Source organism: Neovison vison, chromosome 7, assembly GCF_020171115.1.
Source record: "Neovison vison isolate M4711 chromosome 7, ASM_NN_V1, whole genome shotgun sequence".
Classification (NCBI taxonomy): Eukaryota; Metazoa; Chordata; class Mammalia; order Carnivora; family Mustelidae; genus Neogale; species Neogale vison.
The window spans coordinates 199477967-199502649 of NC_058097.1; the positions used below are offsets into that span (position 1 = coordinate 199477967).

The 24683-nt window shown below is 56.7% G+C and overlaps 1 protein-coding gene across 1 annotated transcript; it reads left to right on the forward strand.

The window, feature by feature from the left end:
• Positions 1 to 1217: 1217 nt before the first annotated feature.
• Positions 1218 to 11875, forward strand: RPS6KA4 (ribosomal protein S6 kinase A4). Its single transcript, XM_044259582.1, has 17 exons — positions 1218 to 1339; positions 1447 to 1518; positions 2241 to 2459; positions 2557 to 2672; positions 3254 to 3361; positions 3587 to 3667; positions 3755 to 3858; positions 3954 to 4104; positions 6381 to 6545; positions 8370 to 8501; positions 8681 to 8814; positions 8908 to 9001; positions 9413 to 9586; positions 9667 to 9861; positions 10153 to 10312; positions 10546 to 10709; positions 10996 to 11875. The coding sequence occupies exons 1-17, from the start codon at positions 1285 to 1287 to the stop codon at positions 11188 to 11190; spliced, it is 2319 nt and encodes a 772-aa protein (XP_044115517.1). The 5' UTR covers positions 1218 to 1284; the 3' UTR covers positions 11191 to 11875.
• Positions 11876 to 24683: the final 12808 nt, after the last annotated feature.

The following is a 24683-nucleotide window of genomic DNA, read 5'->3' on the forward strand; positions in this document are numbered from 1 at the left end:
CAGGGTGGGGCTGCCAGGGCTGAAGTGAGGCAACCTGAATTGGGGGTGGGTAGAGCTGGGAGGGGTGGCCCACGCTTCAGAGTCTGGTGAGGTGGGAGTGGACCCCAGCCCCCAGCTGGGCTGAGGAGCCGAAAGCCCCTTCCCATAGCCCTCCGCCTCCAGGCTCTGGTGGCCACCTGCTCTGTTGGTGGCTCCTGTCAGTGGTCAGGGAGGCTCCAGAGGACAGGCCAGCCATGGGCCCTGGGTGGGACCATGAGAGGAGGCCGCCTGTGTGGCTGACACCTTTTTTGAGGTTACTTTGGGCTCTGTGCTGGGCTTGGGGACCACAGGGGACAGAAGCACGAGAGGGGCGCATAGCACTGGTTGGGCTGCGAAGGGTGGCGAGGGGCTGAGGTGCTTTCACTTGTCCACTCTAAAGAGATTTGGTCAGGAAATCAGCCACTCCTCCCTGCCACAGCGTGGGACTCGCCCGCACCGCCCCCTCCCCACCGTGTGAGCGCCCCCTGCAGGCTCCACCTGGGCAGGCACCGCCCGGACTCGGGGTCCTCAGGGAGCCCGAGGCCCCAGGCCCTCCCGTGCAAAGGCAAGTCCAACACGTAGTGAGAGGCGCTGGGCCGAGGTCCCTCGGGCAGCACCTGGGCAAGGATACACCTGAGGCCCAGGTGTCAAGAGAACATACACATCCCCTCCCCGCTTTGCGCTGGTCGGGTGATCAAAATCGAGTGAGTGAACTGAGATCTTGATGAAAACTCTCACTGGACTGGTGGCTACGAACTGGACAGAATCGCTTGACTGCCGGAGGTCCGGTGCCCTGGAGGGGGCGGCTCAAAGGCGCCTGGGTACCCCCCGCCCCCACCCCACCCCCCACCGGGCACGGCCGGGGTGTCTCAGCTTCAGCGGGCACCCCCGGGGGCAGACATCTGGCTCGGGAGTGTCCACCCAGTAGAGGCTCCAGGGTCTCCCCCGACCCCAGACGCGGCTCGCAAAGGGTGTTCCCGGGACCCCAGGAGGGTCGCCCGCGGTCCCGGAGCGCACCGCCCTGCGGCCCGCCCCGCGCGCCCGAGGGAGCCGGGCCGCCCCCGCCCGCCCACCGGCAGCCCGGCGCTGTCACGTTCCAGCCGCCTGACTCAGGCCGCGCGGGGCGGGGAGCGGGAGGCGGTGCCGGCGCCCGCCTCGGCCCCCGGAGGCGGCACCAGGAAGCGCCCGCCCCGGCCGGAGCCGCCATGTAACCGGCGCCGCCCGGAGCAGAGCCGCGCGGGGCGCCCCCCTGGCGACCCGCACGCCATGGGGGACGAGGACGAGGACGAGGGCTGCGCCGTGGAGCTGCGGATCACCGAAGGTGGGCCGTGGGGTGGCCGCGGGGCGCGGGACCGGGTGAGGGCCGCTGGGACCCGGCCGGGGAGGAGGCAGGCACCGGCCGGGCTCATTCGCCTCCTGTGCCCACAGCCAACCTGACCGGGCACGAGGAGAAGGTGAGCGTGGAGAACTTCGAGCTGCTCAAGGTGCTGGGCACGGGAGGTGAGGACCCCCACACCCCCCTGGGGGCAGGTGTCCCGGGCCTGGTGCCCTGGGCCTCCCAACTGGCACACCCGCGCCTGGTCCTGGGCCAGGCCTCCAGCGATGCCCCCCACCCTTTCCCGCTCGGCCCGCCTTGCCTGCCCCGCCCTGCCCTGCCAGGGTTTGCATGCCCACTCCCAGGGACATGCCTACTCCTAGCGCTGCTCCACATTCTCGTGGCTCCTCCCTGCGAGGTCCTCCCGGATTTGCCAACACCCTCCAGGCTTTGCAGCCCTCCTGAGGGATTTGCACACCTCCTCCCCCGAGCGGTATGGGAGCCTGGTCTCCTGCTTTGCTCACTCCCAGCTTTGCACAGTCCCCGGCCTGGGTTTTTTGCACATCCCTCCCTGGTCCACTTTGCATCCCCCCCGCATCTGTCCCATTTCCCCGGTTCTGCCTGTGATCTGCCCCCACCCTGCACGGCAAGCCTCCCAGAGTTGCACGCCTTCTAGCCTGTTTTGCACAGTCTCCTCCCCGCTTTTGCAGACCCTCCGGGGCTGCATACGCCTCCCCCACCCCAGCTCCCCCCACCCAAGGCTCCATCAGCCTTTTGCACCCTTGCCTCTCGCTCCAGCTCCTTCCCCCGGTTTCCACACCCTCTGGGTTGGCATCCCCCCGCCCCCACCAGTCCGCACCACCCTTCGGCTCACGGTCTGCCCTGCTCCCGCTCACTGCTCCCACAGCCTACGGGAAGGTGTTCCTGGTGCGGAAAGCCGTCGGGCACGATGCAGGGAAGCTGTACGCGATGAAGGTGCTGCGCAAGGCCGCGCTGGTGCAGCGGGCCAAGACGCAGGAGCACACGCGCACCGAGCGCTCAGTGCTGGAACTCGTGCGCCAGGCGCCCTTCCTGGTCACGCTGCACTACGCCTTCCAGACGGACGCCAAGCTGCACCTCATCCTGGGTAAGGGTGGGCCCCTGCTGACCTTGGGGGCCACAGTGGCAGCTGGGGCCGCTCCACTCCGTCAGGGCGGCTTCCCACCCTCCGCTCCAACCCCCAGACTACGTGAGTGGAGGCGAGATGTTCACCCACCTCTACCAGCGCCAGCACTTCAAAGAGGCCGAGGTGCGTGTGTACGGGGGCGAGATCGTGCTGGCCCTGGAGCACCTGCACAAGGTGGGTGAGGACCTGGGCTTGCTGCGGGCTCTGGGTCTGGGCCTGGTGCTGGGGCACCCCACAGGGCAGCCTGGATGTGCTCTCTCTTGGGTGGTCTTGGTGGGGGCCGGAGTTGCTTTCCCAGGCCTTCTGGAAGGGAAGGCCTTAGTGCTGCCTGGGGAGGGGTCTCTTCCCTCTCCCCCCTCTGCCCGCCCCCCCTACCCCCGGCCAGTACCTCCTCAAAGGGGGTTTCCTCTGACAGGGAACTTGGGGCTGCTCCCGGGGCCACACTCAACAGAACTTCCTCAAATGGAGACCTCATGCCTTGGCTCCCAAGGCCTTGCAATGGGTCTCTTCACCCAGGCTCTCCTCCTTCTGGGTCCTTCGGGCCTGTTCCCAGGGGGTCCTCCTTCCTTGCTTTTATGTCGGAAGTGGCTTTTCCATCTGATGGCCCGGTGCCTGGGCCTAGTCCTGCACTGGAGATCCCTTCTCTAGGGGGCGCTCCCCTTATCCCAAGCTGGGTTTTGGTGCCCTGGCACAAGCCATAGGAGGCGGGACTGGTGGGGAGGAAGAAACGTCAGTGCTTCTCTTGCACCTGCCAGCTGGGTATCATCTACCGGGATCTGAAGCTGGAGAACGTGCTGCTGGACTCTGAGGGCCACATCGTCCTCACGGACTTCGGGCTTAGCAAGGAGTTCCTGACGGAGGAGGTGAGCAAAGGGCAGTCTTCCCGCCCCCCGCACCTCTATTCAAGCCTTCGCCTTCCTTTCTCCTCCTGCTCCGTGCCTGGCTCTGCGTTCGTCATGGCGGCGAGGTGAACAGGTCGGGGCCGCCTGCAGGAGGCTCCCTGTGCTCTCACCCTCCCAAGCCCAGCAAGTCCTGCTCTGAGCCTTGAGCACTGCTGGGTGTCCACATGGGTCCTCTTGCCCTCCCAGAAAGAACGAACCTTCTCCTTCTGTGGCACTATCGAGTACATGGCTCCCGAAATCATCCGCAGCAAGTCAGGGCACGGCAAGGTGGGTTCGTGTGGGAGTGGGTGGGAGCGGCGGTGGTGGGGAGGCAGGGGCGGCCACAGGCCCTCACCCTGGCTCTGTCCCCGGCAGGCTGTGGACTGGTGGAGCCTGGGCATCCTGCTCTTCGAGCTGCTGACCGGGGCCTCGCCCTTCACCCTGGAGGGGGAGAGGAACACGCAGGCAGAGGTGTCCCGGTGAGCAGGGCTGGACGAGAAGGGGAGGCGGTGAGGGGCCTGGGCACGGTTGGGGAGGGGGCTCGCTGCCCCTGACGCCCCCCCAATCCTCCCAGACGGATCCTGAAGTGCTCCCCTCCCTTCCCCCCCCGGATCGGGCCCGTGGCACAGGACCTGCTGCGGCGGCTACTTTGCAAGGACCCCAAGAAGCGGCTGGGTGCGGGGCCCCAGGGGGCCCAGGAAGTCAAGAACCACCCCTTCTTCCAGGTGAGGCTGCTGACTCTCCCCCACGCCTCTCTGCACACTACCCAGGCCAGGCCACTGCTCTGGGTTGGGGGACACCGGAGCGATGGTCTGAGACCAGTTGGTTTCACCTGACTTAGAAAAACCACCCGATAACGTGGGTTTGTTTTTTCCATCTCGGGTGCAACTTGGAAGGCGTGTTTCTGGGGGAAAGGATTGTAGGTTTGTTGACCGTCAGGGCCGGCCGGGGCTTGAGAATGGCTTCATCAGGTCCTTCCACTGGACAGGTTCAGAGAAGGGAGGCGACCTGCTCCGGATGGCACAGGAGATGGTGCAGAGCTGGGGACAGCTTGTGGGTGTCATCAGCAGTCCAAGTCACACTTAGGGTTCTCTGCACCCACCCAGGCGTTCTGTTCTTTGTTCCAGTACTCTCTGTGTGCCTGTCATTCTGATGGGCAGTCGGTCAGCCACTTGGGTTTTGTTCACTTGTTAAGAGCACCCACAGGTTAGAGGGCGGGGTGGGATGAATTCTGTTTCCTGGCGAGATCTTGCTGGCTCGGGCGCTGTGTGTGGCTGGTGTCCTTGCCTAGCAGGGCCCTGTAACAGTGAACACCTGCCGTGTGTTGGCTCTTTGCTGATTATTTCATGTAACCTTCAGAAGCATTCTGATGATCCCCATCTTTCCAGATGGAGAAACTGAAGTTCAGAGAGGGTAAGTCATTTGCCCAAAGGTCACCCAGCCAGGAAGTGATGGAGCTCAGATCCAAACCCAGGTCTGGGTGATTTGAAGCCCAGACGCTTCTTTGCTGTGTCCTGTTTACTTGTGGCATCAGATTTGCCACTTGTCTGACATCCTAATGGAAGTGTCCCTTTCTGGGGATTTACTGCGGGTCAGGCACTCAGTTATCCCTGCTACAAATGCTGTTTCCAGTCTTCCCACCACGGTCCATTGGAGATGCTTTCTGAGACAGACCTCGTGGTGAAGTTGTCCCTTCGTGGGGGAAGGGGCTGAGCAGCGTCAGTTTCCTTAAGTGGACTCCTCAGCAGGAGGAGTCAGGACTCCTGAGCTCAGGACTCCTCCTGAGCACATGCCAGCCCCTGGATTCTGGGAGTGGGTTGATTGGCAGTCAGACTGGAGAGGCCCTAAGGTCTTTGAGGCCCGATGCTCAGAAGGTGTGTTCCCCGCAGTACCCCTTCTCTCAAGATAGCCTCTTTGGTGATAGCAATGCTGAGGTCCTGGTGCCAGACCTGGGGCCTTCGAGACCAAATCAGGCCTCTTGGCTGCAAGTGATAAAAAGTTCAACTCAAAATGGTGATATCCCTGGAACAGTTTGACTGCCAAGAAAAGAGACAGTGGTCTAAATAAAATAGAGGTTTATTTATTTATTTCTGTTCTCATGTAAGAGGTTGGCGGGCCAGGGCTGCTGTGGTGTTTTCATAAATACAACCTCCTTTCTTCCTTTTTTAATGCTCCTCCATTCTTAGCATGCAGCCTCCAGCCCCAGGGTTGCCTCTTGGTCCAAAATGGCTGCTGGAGCACTTGCCATTTAGGCTCTAATCTAGGCAGAAATCAGGGAGGAAAAGGGGAAGGGCAAAATGGGCACGTGCCAACTTTCACCTTCCTCTTGAGGTTCTTTCTCTGGATTCTTAACGTTTTTTGCTTACAGGTTATGGGTCACCCCTGAGTACAAGAAAGTTTGTTAAATCCTGGGTTTTAGTTATGTACGTTGCTTCCTATAATAACATCAGGGCTATGGTACTAAGGAAGACAAGGAATATGGAAGTAGGGTGGGCGACGAACAGGCTCTGCCATCCTAGCTTAAACATAAAAAGGCATGTTTTAGCTCCTGTATTTGAAAAGTCCAAGGAAAAGTGATTTGACTTCAGGCAAGGCTGCATCCAGGTGCTGGATTTATGGTTATTAAGAATTTCTTTCTTTATCTTTTGAGTTTTCTGCATGGGAACTTCATCATTAGACCCTGAGGGGTCCTCAGCAGCTCCAGGCCCATGTCTTCCCAGATTTAAGTCCAGTTGAAGAAAGAGATTTGTTTTGCATGGCAACACTATCAAAAGTCCCAAAATTGACTGAGTGTGGTGGAGGGATGATTTGCTAAGGGAAGTAGGGGTGCTCTTATCAGAGCGAGAAAAACAGAAGCCAGGGAGGTGGGTAGAACAGCTTTCCACCCAAATCCCAGAGAGATCCTTGCCTCACTGAGGAGCAGTCCAGGGAGGGTGGCCTGAGGGGACAGGGGTTTTAACTTCCTACCCTTTACCCCCAACCTCTCATTTCGTTTCCCCAGGGTTTGGATTGGGTTGCTCTAGCTGCCAGGAAAATTCCAGCCCCATTCCAACCCCAGATCCGCTCGGAGCTGGATGTGGGCAACTTTGCAGAAGAATTTACTCGGTTGGAGCCTGTCTACTCACCCCCCGGCAGCCCCCCACCTGGGGACCCTCGCATCTTCCAGGTGAGTGAGAGCTCACAGAACCGCAGGTGCTGTAGAGACAGGTTGATACTCTTTCCACCCTGGATGGGGCCTGACCCCTGGCCCTGTGTAGGCCCTGGGTTCTGATCAGGACTCAGCATCCTCCCCAGACCCCGTCCACTGGTGGGGTAGCTGGAGTTGTCAGTCATACACACTGCCGTGGTAGGACACGTCTTTGAGTCACATGGTTTATCTTTAAATTTCATGATAATTTCTCTTCTACTCCATATATCTATTGTTATGTAAAGATAGTGTTTTAACCGTTCGGTTGCTTAAGTGGTCAACTAGAAAGACATGCTGTGTTTATATGTGGCTTTGCATGTTCCTTGGCAAACCACATCACATTTGTGGAAGCTCAGGCCCCCTCCACTCAGTTTTAGAAGCTTAGGCCTATTGGGCAAAGTCAAACTCCTTTGCTCGGCATTCAAGGCCCTGCATGATGCAGTCCTTGCTCAGTGCCCTAGCCTCACTGCTCACTGTGGTCCCACCTGGTATACTAGCACCTACGAACAGAACACATGTCCCTGTCTTTGCACTTGCATTTCTCCATGGCTGCACCACCCCTGCCCCCGGGCATTCCCATTCACCTTTTAAGCCTCCTTGTGTGACGCTGCTCCTGTGTGAATTCCTCCCCACTGCTCTGGTCCTGTGTTGCCCTCTCCTTGTGCACCTGTCCTCTGGAGACGGCACCTCCTTCTGAGCACCATGTCAGGTTGTATCCTAGCTGCCTTCCTGGGACTGCCTCCCCTGGTCTGGAAGCTCCCAGAAGGCAGTGACTGCATTTAATTTCTGTATCCCTTTGCCCGGTGTGGGGGCTTGGCCTGGAGGACATGGTCCTCTAAATATGAAATAAGAACAGGCCAGTAGCAAGTGTAGATGGGTCAGCGCCCCTGTGAGGCTCTCCTGAGTGATGACTGTGTTGGAATAAGCCTCCACCGGTGGTCTTGCAGGTTTTTTTTTAAGCTGTATTTACTTTAGAGAGCAAGAGAGTGGGTGGGGGGCGCAGAGAGAGAGAGTCTCCAGCCGACTGAGCATGGAGCCGGATGTGGAGCTCGATCCTACCACCCTGAGATCATGATCTGAACTAAAGCCAAGACTTGGACTCCCAACCGACTGAGCTACCCAGGCGCCCCTCATTCATTCATTCATTCATTCAATGATTCAAAAATATGTACTGAGTGCCTACAGTGTGGCAGGCACTGATCTGGGCCCTGGGGATGGATCAGTGAACTTAAGGGACAAGTGTGGAACCTGCGTTCTCCTGCACAGTGGGCTGTGTTTTTAGGAGAAAACAATCCGTTGTTAAACTTACCCTTAAGAATCCCTTGAATGGCCTCTTTGTCTTTCCTCAGTAGCCCCCCCCACCCCCTTGCAGAGGAGGCCAATGTTTGGTTTGAGAGGAAGGCATAAAGCTTTTTTGTATTCAGTGGGTGGATTTGAATTCTCATAAGCTAAGTGTGTGTGATGCCAGGCCGGGGCCCTTTCATGCCTCGGGTCCATCATTTTCTGGGTCACCGCATTGTGCTGAATAATGCCCTTGGCACTCGGGGGTTGGGGGGTGGGTTTACTGTGATGGGAACCGTGGAGTCACACACTGGTGGGGAAGTGAACCCAAGTGATCACAGAACAAGGTGGAATGAAATGTTCACACACCTGTGAGCACCAGGATACCAAAGCAATGGCCTCGACCACCCACTCTAGTCCAGGGTCTTCCCCTGAGCCCTGCCCCTCTCCGGGTCTGGGCCTTCCAGGGACTGCGTATGCACCTCCAGCCCCGATGCCCATAAGCTCCCTCCACCCCCGCAGGGATACTCCTTCGTGGCGCCCTCCATCCTGTTTGACCATAACAACGCGGTGATGATGACAGATGTGCTGGAAGCATCTGGCGCTGGAGACCGGCCCGGCCGGGCAGCGGTAGCCAGGAGTGCCATGATGCAGGTGGGCGGGGCCAGGGTGGGAAGTTGATTTCGGGGTGTCTGGGTTCGGGGATTCCAAAGCTGGCTTCCCCAGGAGCCCACGGTGTCACCTCGGTGAGGTTTGGGGCCTCTCTGGGGTGGCGCGTGGCGTGGCCGCAGGGCTCCCAGGTAGGATCTCTGACGCGCCCCCTTCGCCGCCAGGACTCGCCCTTCTTCCAGCAGTACGAGCTGGACCTGCGGGAGCCGGCGCTGGGCCAGGGCAGCTTCTCCGTGTGTCGCCGCTGTCGCCAGCGCCAGAGCGGCCAAGAGTTCGCGGTCAAGATCCTCAGCCGCAGGTGGGCGGGCCGGGGGGGCGGGGCCTGGCAAAGCCGCGTCCAGGGGGCGGGGCGGGATATGGGCCCAGCTGAACCCGCCTGCCTCACCCCCAGGCTGGAGGGGAACACGCAGCGAGAAGTGGCCGCCCTACGGCTTTGCCAGTCGCATCCAAACGTGGTGAAGCTGCACGACGTGCATCACGACCAGGTGACCCTTTCTTGGGCTGGGGCACAATGCAGGGACTCAGGGGGCTGTTCTTGGAGGGCGGGTGGGCGGGGAGGCAGGCAGGAGGCCAGGGCTGAGGACTAGGTGGGTGGGTGAGGGCGCTGAGCGAGGTGGCAGGGCAGGGAGGTGGGATTTGAGCCGAGGATGGGAAGGGGGAGCCGAGGATGCTCAAGGGAACAGAATTTGAGGAAGACGGGGAGGGGCTAGGATTTGGGGTTTTGGGGTGGTCTTGAGTTCTGTGCTCGAATAGGGGGCAGGGACTGACGCTGGGTGGGGAGGCCTGGCCAGTGGGTGGGGCCCGGCGGGGATGGGGTGGTGAGGTCTGTAGGTAGGTCGGTTGGTAGGTCGGACCTAGACCCAGGTGGTGACCTCGCCCCGTCACTCGGCCCGCAGCTGCACACGTACCTGGTTCTGGAGCTGCTGCGGGGCGGGGAGCTGCTGGAGCACATCCGCAAGAAGCGGCACTTCAGCGAGTCCGAGGCGAGCCAGATCTTGCGCAGCCTCGTGTCGGCCGTGAGCTTCATGCACGAGGAGGCGGGCGTGGTGCATCGGGACCTCAAGCCCGAGGTGGGCGCAGGGCCTGGGCCACGGGGGAGGGCTGAGGCGCCGAGGCCTGGCCTCTGACGTCTGCCCCGCCGCCCTCCCAGAACATTCTGTACGCCGATGACACGCCCGGAGCCCCCGTGAAGATCATCGACTTTGGGTTTGCGCGGCTGCGCCCGCAGAGCCCCGCGGGGCCCATGCAGACGCCGTGCTTCACGCTGCAGTACGCCGCTCCCGAGCTGCTGGCGCAGCAGGGCTACGACGAGTCCTGCGACCTCTGGAGCCTCGGCGTCATTCTGGTATGGGACGGGGCCCCTGGGAGGGTTCAGGGTGCCTGGAGCCCGAGGTCAGAGGGCTTCCTGATGTGGTCCAGCAGGGACACCCCCCAGGCAGAGTACAGGGGTCCTCTTGGTGGGGGTGGCAGGGTTGCTCAGAGTCTGGGGTCAGGGCCTCCGAGTCCTAGGGATCAGAAGTCAGGGTTCAGCATCACACATGGGCCTCAGGAGCCACCCACCTGGAGAGCCCCCCTGGCCCCTCTTGGCTTTGCAGCCAGGGGCGGTTCTCAACTCCCCCTCTCCCCACCTCTCCAGTACATGATGCTGTCGGGGCAGGTCCCCTTCCAGGGGGCCTCAGGCCAGGGTGGGCAGAGCCAGGCGGCCGAGATCATGTGCAAGATTCGTGAGGGGCGCTTCTCTCTTGATGGGGAGGCCTGGCAGGGCGTGTCTGAGGAAGCCAAGGAGCTGGTCCGAGGTGAGGAGGGGAGGAGGGGCGGGAGGGGGTGGGAGGTGTCACAGACGCAGGTGTCCTTGGGGAGGGGGCGGCCATGGGATGGTGCTGGGGCAGGGATCGACAGTGGGTTAGGTGTTTCATCTGGGGGACTGGTAAGGGAGAAGAGTGGGGCTGTTGGGATCTCTCTGGAGTGCAGACCCCACACAGGGCCTGGGGGGGAGGGCAGGCCTCAACCCTTCCCTGCCCTGCTCCAGGGCTCCTGACGGTGGACCCTGCCAAGCGGCTGAAGCTTGAGGGGCTGCGGGGAAGCTCATGGCTACAAGATGGCAGCGCGCGCTCCTCGCCCCCACTCCGGACACCCGACGTGCTGGAATCCTCGGGGCCAGCTGTGCGCTCCGGGCTCAACGCCACTTTCATGGTGAGGGGCGGGGTCTGTGGGAGGTGGGGCTGGGAGGCGGGGGGGGGGTGGGCCCTCGCCCCCCCCTCTGGGAGGCCACGCCCCCAAGCCCAGAAAGGTGAGGTGAACCGAGGCCCGGCCTCTGGTTGGTCCGCACCCAGACCTTTGGGTAGGCTGGAGGCCAATGACCTGTTGGCCTTGACCTGATGGAATGGGAGGGAGGGTCCCGGATGCGGTCAAAGCTAGGATCTGGAAGTCTGAGGCCTGGCCAGTGGTGGTGGCGCATTCACCCCCTCCTTACTGCCAGGCCTTCAACCGCGGCAAGCGCGAGGGCTTTTTCCTGAAGAGCGTGGAGAACGCGCCGCTGGCGAAGAGGCGGAAACAGAAACTGCGGAGCGCCACCACCTCCCGCCGCGTCTCCCCTGCACCTGCCGCTGCAGGCAGGGCCCCCGCCGCCAAGGGAGCCCCCAGACGAGCCAACGGCCCTCTGCCGCCCTCCTAGCCCCTGCCACAGTGACCCCTCTTTCCCCCATAGAGTCTGTGACCTGGGAGCCTCAGGTATCGGCTCCACCTCATCCCCAGGGATTGCCCTTGCCTCCCCTTTCCCCCACCCCACTCCCAGACAGAGCAGAAGTATTTTTATAAGCAGAGAATTTTTTATGTCTTACCAGATAGAGTTAGAGATGCAGGGAGGGAGGGGCCTCTGCTGAGACCGTGCCTAGTCCGCACTTCTCCCCCAGGGGGCTGCTCCACCCTGAAGGGCTCCTCCCCCATTTCTCCGCACTGAGTTGCCAGGGGGAGAAACTGGGTCTGCTCCCCTGCCCTCCCCCCCCAGGCCCTGCTCTTGGGAGGGGGCCCCCCTTCAGCTGTCACTTTATGGACTGTCTGTGCAATTACGTCCACCAAAGACCTGTGTTGGGGGGGGGGGGTTCAAGGAGAGGCCCTGGGGGATCCCTGAAGCATTTCTGCCTCACTTTATGTCACCTGCTTCTCCCCTGTTGGGGCTAAGGAAGGAGGTAGGCAACCCCTAAAAGGGGAGGCCCCTTCTCCCCACTCCCCCGCTCCCCCTTGGCACAGCTGCCTCTGGCTGGGGCAGGGCCTTAAGGGTCTGGGCTGGGCATCTGCAGTCACTGCCTCAGCCCATCCAGGCTGTGCCTTTGACTTTAAAATAAAAGTCCATCCAGCGCCGTGTGTGGCATCTGTGTGTGTGAGGAGGGTGTGCAGGGCAGAGGGCTTGGGGCAAATAAATGTTCAGCCGAGCGGGCCTGGGGCATTAGAGAAGAGGAATAGGGCAAACCCTTCTTCTGGGCAAGACCAAGCCCTTGGTCCTTGACCTTTGGCCTGAGCAGCAGGAGGTCCAAGCAGTCATCTTGGCTTGTGTATTCAGATAGCTTGACCAAGTATACTTTAGAATTCTCTTAGAGGTTAAGTAATAGATCCTAAATTTCCATTAGCGGGGCGGGATTTTTAGGCTCATAACTATGCGGTGCCCGGGGAGACCCAGGCAAGGCCTGATCTGGACACAAACACATGATCAGGGCCCAGTTTCTCAGCCTGAACTTTTTATTCTGCTTTATTTTCCTTTTGGCCCTAGGATGGGTGCTGGGTGCTCAAGAGGCTACAGACTGGAATGGGGTGAGAAAGTCGGTCTTCATGGCAGCATTCCCCAGGGAAATGCCAAGATGTACTCTGATTGGATGCACTTGGGTCATGTGTCCACGGTGGACCAATCACTGTGCTCAGGGATGGGGGTGTGGCTTGCTGTCTATTGGATCACGGCCTCCCCTTTGGAAGCTCATTGGGTGAAGGGCAGGAGGAGGGGTGGGCCCTTGAGAGAGGTCAGTTGCGCAGAGCTCGGTGCTGGTCCCGGTCCCAGAGGGGTTGAGTGAGAAGGGAGCTACCCGCATTCGAGGCCCGCAGAACCATCCGCGTGGCCCGCTCCAGCAGAGTGTGAGATGGCCCCCGCTCTGGGATCCCTGCTAGATAGCTGGGCCATTGCCCCAGCATCTTTGTGGGCACCCCAGGTCAGAGCTATTTGTACAGTGCAGAGAACCCTACCCCAGGGTTGACGGGATAGTGACACGCTACGTGTCTGTCTCCAGGCCTTCTCTTCCCATATTACCTGTGGGGACATCTCACGGTGGACCTTGCCTTCCCATCCTGAGCTTAGAGGGCATGAGCTTAGAGATGCTGAAGTCAGGGCAAAGGCAGACAGGCCTCGGGGTTGGGGCTGGTGGGGAGGGTTCCGTGCTTGTGGATAGAGGGTCGTTGGGTGGTGACATCCATCTGTGTCCCTGAAGGTCTGAGAGAGGAGGGAAGGGCTAGGAGAAGAGGAGAAGGGGAAAGCATCCAGAATTCTGAGTCCTGTGTTACTGACTGTGGCAGGAGCAGCTCACCAAACAGCCTCAGGCTTCCCCATTTTTTAGAAAAAAGGGGGTCACATGACTGTTAAGACCAACTGGTGAATGAACAGATGCGACACTGTGGTCATTCAGTCATGAAGGATTTACTGAGATTTACCAGGTCTTCTGATGCGCAGGGATGGACCCAAGCACTCCGCGTGGATTTGCTCCCTGCCTCCTCGCAGCTCGTTTATGAGAAAAGCATCTTCTTCATTTAAGAGATGAGAAAGGTGAGCCTCAGGGAAGGTCAGCACCTTGCTCAAGGTCACAGAGCTAGAAGTGCATTTGATCCCGGTGGGCCGATTCCAGAATTTCTTCAACCCCAGGAGGTCCGTTGTAAAGACGGGCTTTAGTTTTATCCCAATGCTGGATGTTCCGATTGTTCAGAACTTGGTTTCTCTCATGAATGATGCAAAGACAAACATGTTTGTACACAAATCTGTGCATTTAAGAATAGCTTTATTGAGATATAATTCATATAACGTGTTATTTAAGAGCCCATTTAAGACTACAGTTGAATGATTTTTAGTATTTTCAGAGTTGTGCAGCCATGACCGTGGTCTAATTTTAGAACACTTTTCACCTCTGTGGGAAATACTACCCATTGGCAGTCACGCCCCATCGCCCCTCAACTCTCCAGCCCGAGGCAACCACTTGTCTGAGTCCTGTCTCTATGGGTTTGCCAGCATACTTTGATATGCATTTTGAAATATACTTTCAAATAGCCTTTCATAAATACTGTACTGGCATATAGTCTCAGAAGCAGGATATGAAAATGTCCCTTTTCATTATATGCACTGAACATTGTTGTTAAAAAACATTTGTTGGGGCACCTGGGTGGCTCAGTGGGTTAAAGCCTCTGCCTTTGGCTCCGGTTGTGGTCTCAGGGTCTTGGGATCGAACCCCGCATCAGGCTCTTTGCTTGGTGGGGTACCTGCTTCCTCCTCTCTCTCTCTGCCTGCCTCTCTGCCTACTTGTGATCTCTCTCTCTCTGTCAAATAATAAATTAAAAAAAATTTTTAAAAAAAGAAAGGAAAAAAAATCAGGAAATACAAAAAGGAAAAACCTTTGGTGGCATTACTCATAGATAATCTTGTTAACATTTCGATGCATTCACAACCAGATTTTTCTTTACCTTCTTTTTTTTTTTTAAAAAGATTTTATTTATTTATTTGACAGAGAGAGATCACAAGTAGGCAGAGAGGCAGGCAGAGAGAGGAGGAAGCAGGCTGTTTTTGATTTCTTGCTATTTATTTATTTATTTATTTAAAAAGATTTTTATTTATTTATTTGATTTGATGAAATTAATTAATTATTTTTAAAAAGATATTTATTTATTTATTTGACAGACAGAGAGAGAGAGATCACAAGTAGACAGAGAAGCAGGCAGAGAGAAAGGGGAGAGAGAGAGAGAGAGCGAGCCCGATGCAGGGCTCGATCACAGCACCCTGAGATCATGACGTGAGCTGAAGGCAGACACATAACCCACTGAGCCACCCAGGTGCCCTATTTATTTATTTTTAAATATTTTATTTATTTATTTGACACAGAGATCACAAGTAGGCAGAGAGGCAGGCGGAGAGAGAGGGAGAAGCAGGCTCCCCACTGAGTAGGGAACCCAGTTTGGGGCTTGATCTCAGGACGCTGGGATCATGACGGGAGCTGAAGGCAGATGCTTAAGGACTGAGTCACCTGGGGCCCCAATTTCTTGCTATTTTAAACAGTGCTGCAATGAACATCCTTGTGCCTACATCTTTGCTCACCTGTCCAAGTATTTCCTTAGGATACATTTCCTAGAGGTGAATTAATAGGCTAAAGGATTGCTCATGCATGCACATTTTAAAGGCTTTTGGTATATATGATCGTATTGCCCTTCAGAAAGATCTTATCCTTTTATATGACTTGCAGCAGCATGGGCAAGATCCAAGATATGCTGTCTCCTTGAAAATGAAACGATGCATCTCCCTAGCCCTGTGTGTCCTTGCCTGGCCATCCACGTTTGTGTTGGCAGAGGTCCTGGAAGTTGCCAGGGGGCCCGTTTTCCCCTGCGTGGAGTCTGGCTGGGCTGTGATGGTGGAAGGGGGGGCACGTGACCCATGAGCAGGGTGATGGGAAGCCCCTTCCTCTCTCCCTTTTATGCCTGGATGGGTTGGGGTGTCTGTACAGAGAAGGTGGAAGGTGCGCCCCAGGGAGCCCCCACCAGGGAGCTGGCATGCAGTGAGGGCAGGTGAGATGCCGGTGGGAACACTCGGCCACTAAATGGCCTTGCGACTCTGACAATCTGCGGGGGCCTGGGTCAGCGTTGCCTCTTGAGTGAAGTGGGAATAGGGCAGGACCCACCTGGGAGAGCTGGCGGGGTCCAGCAGGACTGTGGCAAGATGCCCAGAATACCATGAGCTCTCCACAAACGCAGATTAAATCGAAAAAGGAAAATGAAGAGAACCCAGGGAAAATTCAGAATCGGCTCAGGCATGCCATCGACAGGGACTTGTGTCCAGGCAAGACATCAGGAATGATCTGCCCATCTTCTAGCGATCCGTGACTCCTTGCCTGGGAGCCCGCAGGGGCCCCCTCCAGCTTGTGCCTCAGCTGATGATGTGGTCCCCTCTCTGTGTCAGGAGGCCCACGTGGGCACCCTCCCCTGCTGCTCCCCGAGTCGGGACGGGAGTCGTCTGTCAGCTCTCCTGACCTGGTGTGGTGTCAGATGCTTGAGAACGAACCCACCAGCTGGAAGTGGGAGGTGGTGGGAACACACTCTCGTGCGTGTGAGCACACAAATGTGTGAGCAAGTGAGTGTGCAAGTGGATGAGTGTGAGTATGCGTGTGAACACGGGAGCATGTGAATGTGTGAGAGCACATGAGCATGTGAAGGTACACGTGTGAGATGTGTGAGGATGTGTGTGAGTACATGATTGTGTAACCGTGTGAGTGTGAAAGTGTGTATGCACTGAGCTTGTGAATGTGTGTCAGTGTGTCAGCGCAGATGTCTGGGTGTGTGCATGAGTATGTTGTGTGTCATGGATGTGTGAGTGTGCAGGTATGTGTGAGTGTGTGAGCAAAGTATGTGTGTAGCGTGAGTGTGTGTATGTGAACGAGAGCATGCGTGCATGAATGTGTGTGTGCATGTGTGCACACTCTCCCTGGGCACTCTGCGGGAGGCACGGAGTCTGGGGGTAAAACCTTTGCAGCAAATGCTTTATTTTTTCACTTTATCCCTGCTGGCTGCGCCTTACTAACCATGGGGATTTGTGAGACTCAGATTGGGACTCTCTGCCCCGCGTGGGGCCAGGCATGCCTCGGGCTGCAGGGGTGAGTGAGAAGGTGACATGGGGCTCAGAGCTCAGCCTCTGGGAACGTTCCTGCCGGAGTCCAAAGCTCCCTCCACCAGTTCTTAGCTGGGTCACCTCGGGTAAGTTGCCGAGCCTCTCTGTGCCTCAGTGACCTTGTCTGTAAAATGGGGAGAATTATACTTGCAACCTCCTGGGGGTTTTGTGAGGGATAGATGGACTAAAACATGCCGAGCACTTGGAACACGAGCCAGGTGTCGCCAAATGTTGGTGATGGCGCAGAGTAGCAGTTGAGGAGGTGGCGGGGGCGGAAGTGTCCCTTGGGGTGAGGCAGGGGGTTGCTGTCATCTAAACTGGCGGACCTGGGCCGGCTCCCCCATGACCGTGAGCACTGGCCTCCCACTGCATCTTTATAGAAAGGAAACCCTCACCTCCTTGCTGATAGAGGCATGGAGTCCAGACAGCAATTCCTTTCAGATTTCTGAAAACCTCAAAGGTTAAAAAAAGGACTTTTCAGCAGGGTTAGGGTTAGGGTTAGGGTTAGCCCTAACCCTAACCCTAACTTCCATAAGGTGCCTGTCCCAGCAGCCTTGCATTTGCTAGCTGATGGGCAGGTGGTACCCAGCCGGGGCGAGTGGGTTTCTGGGGGTGGAGGTGGTGTGCAGCCGCCAGGCCAGTGTCTTCGCAGTCCCCGCCTCTCTCTTGGACCCCCGTCCCTCTGGCTTTCCCTGGGGTGAGGGAGACAGTCATGCTTTGAGTGAGGCTGTGGGACACCTGAAACCTTGGCCAAGTGGCAGCCTGGGGAGGAGGACTAGGTGACTCCCTGGGCTGTCTCTGTCCAGCTGAATCCGAATTTCTGGGGGGTGGAGTTCGGAATCTGCCTTGTTGCAAACCTCCGTGCTGCCTGCTCGGTGTTTAGAGCCAAGGATCTCATCAACTTCCTGAACTTTCCTGCGGGAGGAGGCTGAGGCACATGGAGAGAGAGGAAGGGACAGTTGCAGGACTGCGGAATGGCAAGGCCTGACCTCCTGATGCTCCAGCTGGAGTTTTCCTCATTGGGCCATGCTTTTTGTAGCGTGGAATTTTCCATAGGGACCCAGATCCAGTTTTATGGTAGATCTCAGAAACCAGCGTCTTCTGCCAGAAATTCAGGCCATTGCCGCTTTACCGGAAGGAGGGTATTCTTTGGAGTAGGGGGGTTTGCTGTGTCCCCCGCCCCCATACCCAGCTCCTCTGCACATTCCTTTCCTGCCCAGTGGGGGCCAACAGGTGCCGCAGGGCCCGTTTGCCAACAGATGTCTCTGCAGACCGGTCACAAGGTCGACTGCTGGGAAGTCTCCGGACACAGCCAGACAGGAGGGAGGAGAAGGTGTCTCTGAGCCCGGGGAACCCAGGTGGGCACTGATGGATGGGTCAGCGTGGGCGGAGACATTTCTCCCCCAGAGGTGGTCAAGGGCGCCAAGCCGACCCTGCAGCTCAGAGCTCTATACAAGGGCTCCCTAGTCTGCTTCTCCCCTGGCTGAGGCTTGGAGGCTCACAATGGAGGGTTCTCAAAAGAGGGAGCCAGATCCAGAACAAGGATCTCTAGTTGCCTATGAAAAGAGGAAAGACTTTCTGGACATTTCCCTCAACAGCAACTAGAATAGTAATGATGTCGATCCCATCCACCCAATCACATGCACGAGGCCCTGTGCTCACCACTGTTGTCGCTACATCAGACTAGTAACTGTTAGTACTGTTGGGCACTTGGCCCGTGCCAGGAGCCAGGTGCTGGGCCAAGCACTGTCTAGGGGTGATTTCATTTCACAAACAGGTTCTACATTATTATTATTATCCATTGTCATTCCATTTTATGGATGAGGGAAGTGAGGATCTTAGACAGCAGTCATCCAGTGTCACACGATGGCTTCCAGGGATGCCAGCCCTGGACCCCACGTCTCTCCCCTGTAGACCTTGGGCTCTTAATCACCATCTTATCGCCCACCTTTAAGGTATTTCCCCTCAGCAGCTGTGGGTTATCTGCTTCCCTCTTCTGTAAGTGTTAGCTTTCTTCGCACTGAGGGTCCCGGGCTCGCCTCAACTTGCAAAGCCAGGGAATACCGGCTCCGGGCTTTCTGTATGGGAGGCAGACATCCCAGTGGCCTTTTTGGATATAAGTCCTGTCAGTCATCCGGTGGCATTGTGGTGTCCCTCATCTCAGTTCAGCTCTCCATTCTGATCAACAGCTTAGCACCACAACGTGAAGACTCTGATCAGAAAGACCAAAGAAAGGGTTACAGAGTAAACTCTTCCAAGGAGAAAAGCAAACTACATAAACAAAAGATGGATGAGGAGGAACAAACTCTGCAGCTTGGGAGACAAAGATCCTGAGGTCCCAGTGGACCACCAGCTGAGCGTTAGTCAACTGGCTGCTATTTTAAATACCACTTAACTGTGACATATGATAGTGGACTTGTTAAGGCAAACACCACAAAACAGTATCACATCTCAGGGGTAGAATGGCTGAGAACACCTGACACTCCACTTGTTTTTTTTTTTTTTCTGCCATAATCATTGTTAAGGTACTTGTATCATTCTCACCTGTGCCCCTGGTCCCGCTCCCCCAAGAAACCAGGTGAGAAATTAGTTTAAGGCTATATTCCCTTACTTTCTTGAGCTCACAAGAAAGTGCATCAGAGGCTGTATTTGCTTACCCTATAGCCACCCCCCTGTCTTCCTTTGACAACAGCAACAGAAGGCCTGTGATGTTGGGGGTGTCCATGGGGTTTTTACAACCCCACGTTCATTGGCTTTCAGAAAGAGGTCAGTAATATGAAAGCAAAAGTTACTGGGCAGGGAAAGCTCTTTCTGGGAAAGCTCTTCAAAGGAGGCTGACTCAGCAGGGAGGCAGGTCCTTTTTACCTTTGCCCCTTTTTCCTCTCTGCTGTCTGGGTTGTGGATATGATAGCTGGAGCGGAAGTAACTATTTGGGGATCATGAGGTGACTTAAGGACGGAAGCCTCCTGTGAATGATGGTAGACAGCACGGTAGAGGAACCTGGGATCACTGATGGCTACAGAGCTGTTGTCTTCACCCTGGGCGAGACTTCTCTTTACCAGAGAGGAAAATTTCACCTCCATCTTATTCTAGCCTCTGTGATTTTGGTTCTCTGTTACTTGTAGTCAGGCGCAGTTCTTAATTGACACCAAAGGCTTCGAGCACAGCGGAAGCATCCTTCCCACCTCTGCTCGTGAGTAAAGCGGAGTTTGGTGTGGATGTCCCAGGTTGTTGCTGGGTTTCCAGACCGGGAGGCGGAGCCTGCTGTTTGCAAGCCAGGGACCTTGAGTTGGCCTGGCCCTCTTTGCAGGAACGGGTGGACACACGTGGAAATTTCACGTCTTAGGACTGGAGGACGAGGATGGAAGTGTTTGGTGTGGCGGTGCCCCGGGAGAGGAAGGGAAGGCAGGGACGGTGGACAGGAGAAAGGGCTGCGGCTGAGATCTGTGAGCTGTTTCTCTGAGAGGTGGTGAGCCTCTGGCTGTGTCCCTTTGGGGCCTGGGTGACACAGGACAGCACAACTATGGGGTGGGCCTTGCATTTCTGTCCCAATCCCAGCTCGATCCTGACTCTGTAGGACCAGCAGTCTGGGAACACCAGGGGCGGCTCTGAAAAGCTGGGGTGTGTGTGGGGGACTCGGGGGTAGGACGGGATAAGGGTTGGGAGGTAGGGGGCTGCTTTCCCAGGGCGGGCCAGCAGAAGCAGAGGATGCAAATAAGGCTGGGGCGGAAGGCAGGTTTGGCTCCTACCTGAGCATGCGTGCAACACCCCGAGGGGGCTGAGGTGGGCTGGGCCCTGTGGGCGGCTGCTGGGCGCTGGGAAGCTTGGCAATTTGTGGATGTGGAGAGACCTCATCTGTATCCCCAGGAAGCTGAGCTGGTTATCCAGGGAGTTGGAATCTGATGCACTCAATTAACATCATAAATCCTGCTGGGCTTCCAGGGCCCGCAGCCTTCTCCTGACCTCAGGGAGACTCACCCCTTCACAAACCTGGTTTCAGCAACTGCTCCATAAATAATCTTGAAGTTCACCGTCCCCTTTGCTGTCCTGGAGCTCACCCCAAATTTTCTGTCTGTTCGGTATTTGCTTATTGAATCAGCAATTTAGCCAGATGGATTTAAAGGCATACACATTTTTTTTTTTTTAAAACAAAAACCACTCTGTCTAAACAGCTCTGTCGGCAACCATCTGCCCAAGACTTCGTCCTCAGAAACATCCCTTTGCCAAAGAAAGAAAGAAAGAAAGAAAGAAAGAAAGAAAGAAAAGAGAAATATCCCTTTGCCAATCGGTGCCCATAATAAAGATCACAGACACGTAGCAAGGATCAGAAGCGTAACGGCCAACGAGTCTGCAGCCTGTAAAGCATAGCTTGTCCTCAGGATTAGGTGGAGAGAGATTTTTTTTTTCCTAGAGAGATTTTAACCTTCCTTTTGCAGATGGGGAATCAGAAGGAAGGTCTTATTTGCAGTGATGTGGACGGTTAATGGGCAGAGGATCCAGATTCTTTGAATGTGGTCATACCACCTTCCAGGCTATTAGAATCGAAGGAAGATGGACTCATTTATTAGCCAAAATACCTGTTTAAATAGAATAAAAGTGCCAGCCGACTGGCAACCATCAACTCTGTGTCTGGCCCGGAGCCAAGTGTCTTCCCTATGCGATTACACTCAACACGCACAACATAGCATCCTTCTCTCCCACTTACACCTTCTTAAAATGCTGGATTTTCTTGCTTTCTCTCTTTTTTAAAAGATTTATTTATTGAGCGAGAGCAAGAGAGAGCGCATGAGCAAGAGCGGGGGGAGGGGCAGAGGGAGAAGCAGATTCCCCGCCCCATCCCAGGACATGGAAATCATGACCTGAACCTGAGGCAGACGCTTAACCTTGGCCAAAGTCCCTGGAAGGTGTGGGGTGCACACTCCCTTGCTTCCCCATAGCCTCCCGTTGTCTACAACCAGCGGGCTTACGTCAGTTAACAGCAAGCCCAGTGCGGGCAGGTATGGAGCTAGAGGGCAGAGGGCGTGTGCTCTGTGATGGCCGAGTTTCCGGGAAAGCCTGGCCCAGATGCGGGACCAGATTCGGGCACCAGCTGGTTCGAGGCTTGGACATAGCTCTGGCAGGCAGCTGGAGGCTTGAGCCAGGCTGGGCTTCCATTGTGGCCCCCCTCCCCCACCCGCTGTTGTTAGGTGGGAGGGGCAGGTCTGGGGGAGGGTGCTGGGACGTGGGAGGGGACTGGATCTTCATTTTCTGCCTTCAGTGGGCACCGTGGGAGGGCCTTCCTGTGGCCTGCACGGGGGCAGGGGAAGGACAGGAGGGTGGACTTCCTTGGGAGGAGAAGGGATGTTGGTGGGTGGCCATGGATCCTGGGGTTCTGTGCCTTGTAGCAAAGGAATGAACGAGAGGGGCCGCTGGGGAGGAGGCAAGAGACTAAGCCACTGCACAGCCCAGGTCTGAGTTTTGCTCCGAGGACTCAGAAATTCCATGCCACTGCTGAGAGCCCAAGTTGATGGGAACAGGCTAGTTAGCTCCCTGCAGCTCCACACGGGAGGTGGGAATTACGTGTCTGTAGGAGGGAACTGCCCTAAATGAGCATTTTGTAAACCCTGTTCCTTGGAGCTCAAGGTGTTTGTAAGGTTAGGTGCTTTGTAAAAAGATTTTTGTGGTCTGCTCTCTTCTTTGCTGCCTCTTGGAAGGTCATAAAGCCCATCCGTATTCTAAAGGCTCTGAGAAGTCCTGCAGCACAAAGCCTATCTGACTCAGGGTTTCCTGCTGCATGCCCTTGAACACCTGTGAAGTACCAGGATTCCCTGAATGTGGTTTGGGGAACTGCACTGGATGCTGCCCGCTCTGGGGCTGGACATTCTCTTGGAGGCAGGCCAGGCTTGTTACAGGAGGTGATTTATGGGCTGGAGGGCCAATTCATTAATTTGCAGGAAAGCCATATCTGCCTGCCTAATCGATCGATGGCAGCAATTTGCCGGAGGCGGTTCCTCCCAGCAGGGAATTAAATGTGGAGGCCAGCAAGGGCTTGGAAGTTGACTGGGGAAGCCCAAGGAGGAGAAAGGAGTTTTTTACCCCAGCCAGGCTGTAGCTAAATAGGCTTCTTGTGGCGAGATTATCCTATGTCTCTTTCTTCATGTGGCATCTTCTAGAAACTCATGATGACCTGCGGGCAAAGAGCAATAGGGGTACCTGCTCCCTGTAAGCACCTCACAGGTGTCTCCCCTCCCCGCGCCCCCCGCGGTCTCCCCCCCACCTCCGTAAGGTGCCAGTTTTTGAGTTGGGGAGGGGGGCCAGATCCGGTCCAGCCAGCCCAGACTGCACAGCAAGCTGCTCCTCCTTTGGGCCTTAAGACTCAGCCAACCAGTGATTCCCCGGGGCGTGTACAGACCCAGTGCTGCGCGGAGCATCTCTGAGAAGCAGCCCCTGGCTGGTGGCAAGCCTGGTAGACACCGAAGCCTGGGTGCCAATGACCTTGCAGCCTTTGCATTGCATTGGTCTCCGGTTGGGTGGTCCAGAAACAGACTCGGGGGTGGGGATTTGCGGGCAGGAGGTGTCTTGGACGGACTGCCCCTGGGAATCCCTCCTGCAGAGGAGTGAAGGACATGGGACTGGATGGAGGGAGATGTGGAAATGCAGCCGCAGAGGGCTCTGCCAATGCCAAGGCAGCTCGGGACAGCTCCCACTCGGCTGCAGGCTTCCTCTAGCGGAGGTTCAAACCCCGGGGGCCCGGGGCCAGTTGTTGAGGGCCAGTCCTGGGGGAACCTACTCCACTGCCATGAGCCATCACAGGCACCGTCCCAGCAGCTGGGAAGGAGGGTATCAGCTCTGCAGGTGACTACCTCACTGAACACCTCCGGGTCCTCGAGAGCATCCCATCGGAAATTGGGTGTTACCAGATCCTCGGAAGTGGACGTAGCATCTGTCATCGCGTGGGAATGGGCTTGGGCCGAGATGGTACATGAGCAGGCGGCTTGGGTCGCTTTGACCCTGACCACTGGGCAGCCTCCCCTGATGCACACCTGGCCCTGAGCACACCTGATGGGGGAGAAGACATCGTGCGCCCGGGTCACAGGTGCTTCGGCGCAGTTTCCTGGCATTGAGTGGAAGTGATGACTTCAGCCGGGTGGCCCTTTCCAGGGCTGCCTGCGAGGTCACTGGTGAAGGGAAACCCCTTGGTGGGCAAACGTTCAAACACACCACTGAGCTTTCTGCTTTGTTTGGACAGCCGAGAGACCTGGCAGCGACAGTTCGCGGGCAGCTGGTCACGGTTTTGCTGGGGCGGGGGGTGGTTGGCAAAGGAGAGCCCCCAGGTCAGATCCGGCCACAACCTGATTTTATAAATCAAGTTTTAGCTGAAGGCTCAGAGACTTGGAAAGAGCAGGATTGGGAGGTGGGAGGCAAGGGGACCAAGAGGTGTGGGTGAAGACATGAGTGGTGGGCATTCTCAGAACGGACGTACACCGCCAAGACGCTCGTTTCTGATGGGAATGCTCCCCAAAGGGTGTCCGCCCGGCGGAGGGGGCTCTTCAGAGTCAGGGGAACAGAGTGACAAGGGCGTGAAGGAAAAGAATTTCTCTGTGGATGTCGGTTGGCTTTCCCCAGCCAGCCCAGCCAGCCCAGTGCTTGCTCAATGAGTTCAAGTTTAAAGCGGTCGTGGTGGCCCAGATGGAGGGCATCTGGGGGTGAAGCGGTCAGAGTGTTCCTCCTTCCATCAGGGCTGAGCTGGTTGGATAATGCTAATAATACAGCGTCCCGTGAGGGACCAGGAACCATTATCTGAGGGCTCTCGGGGCCTTATTCACTGGCATGGCTCCACATCGCTTCTGATCAAGGAATTCATTTCACAGCATAAGAAGTTTGGTGATGGCCTTTGCTTGTTGCAATTTTCTGGTCTTAATAAATACCTTATTAGCCCCAAGCAGCTAGCTGAACGGAATGGTGGAATGATGTCCTGAAGGCTTACTTAGGATGCCCGTGGGCAGGCAGCACTTGGAAGGGACGGCATTCCGTGTAGGATACAGTGTATGTTTTGAACCCATGACCTGTTCATAGTGTGCTTCTCCGTGACCAGAACATACGGGGGGTCCAGGAGGCAAGAGGCAGAACAAGACTGGCTTCTTTCCTTCCACCTAATACCCCACTCGGAGATTTTCTGCTTCTCCCAGCGGCTTTGGACGCTGCTGGTTTGGAGGTTTTGGTTCCCAAGGAGGGACCGTTTCTCCAGGGGACACTTTTTTTTTTTTTTTTTTACTGAATTGAGTCTGCCG

Coding starts and splice junctions, on each gene's coding strand:
- RPS6KA4 (XM_044259582.1), top strand. CDS start 1,285: ATGGGGGACGAGGACGAGGACGAGGGCTGCGCCGTGGAGCTGCGGATC. Junction 8,815..8,907: donor GTCAAGATCCTCAGCCGCAG/GTGGGCGGGCCG, acceptor CCTCACCCCCAG/GCTGGAGGGGAACACGCAGC. Junction 10,710..10,995: donor GGCTCAACGCCACTTTCATG/GTGAGGGGCGGG, acceptor CCTTACTGCCAG/GCCTTCAACCGCGGCAAGCG.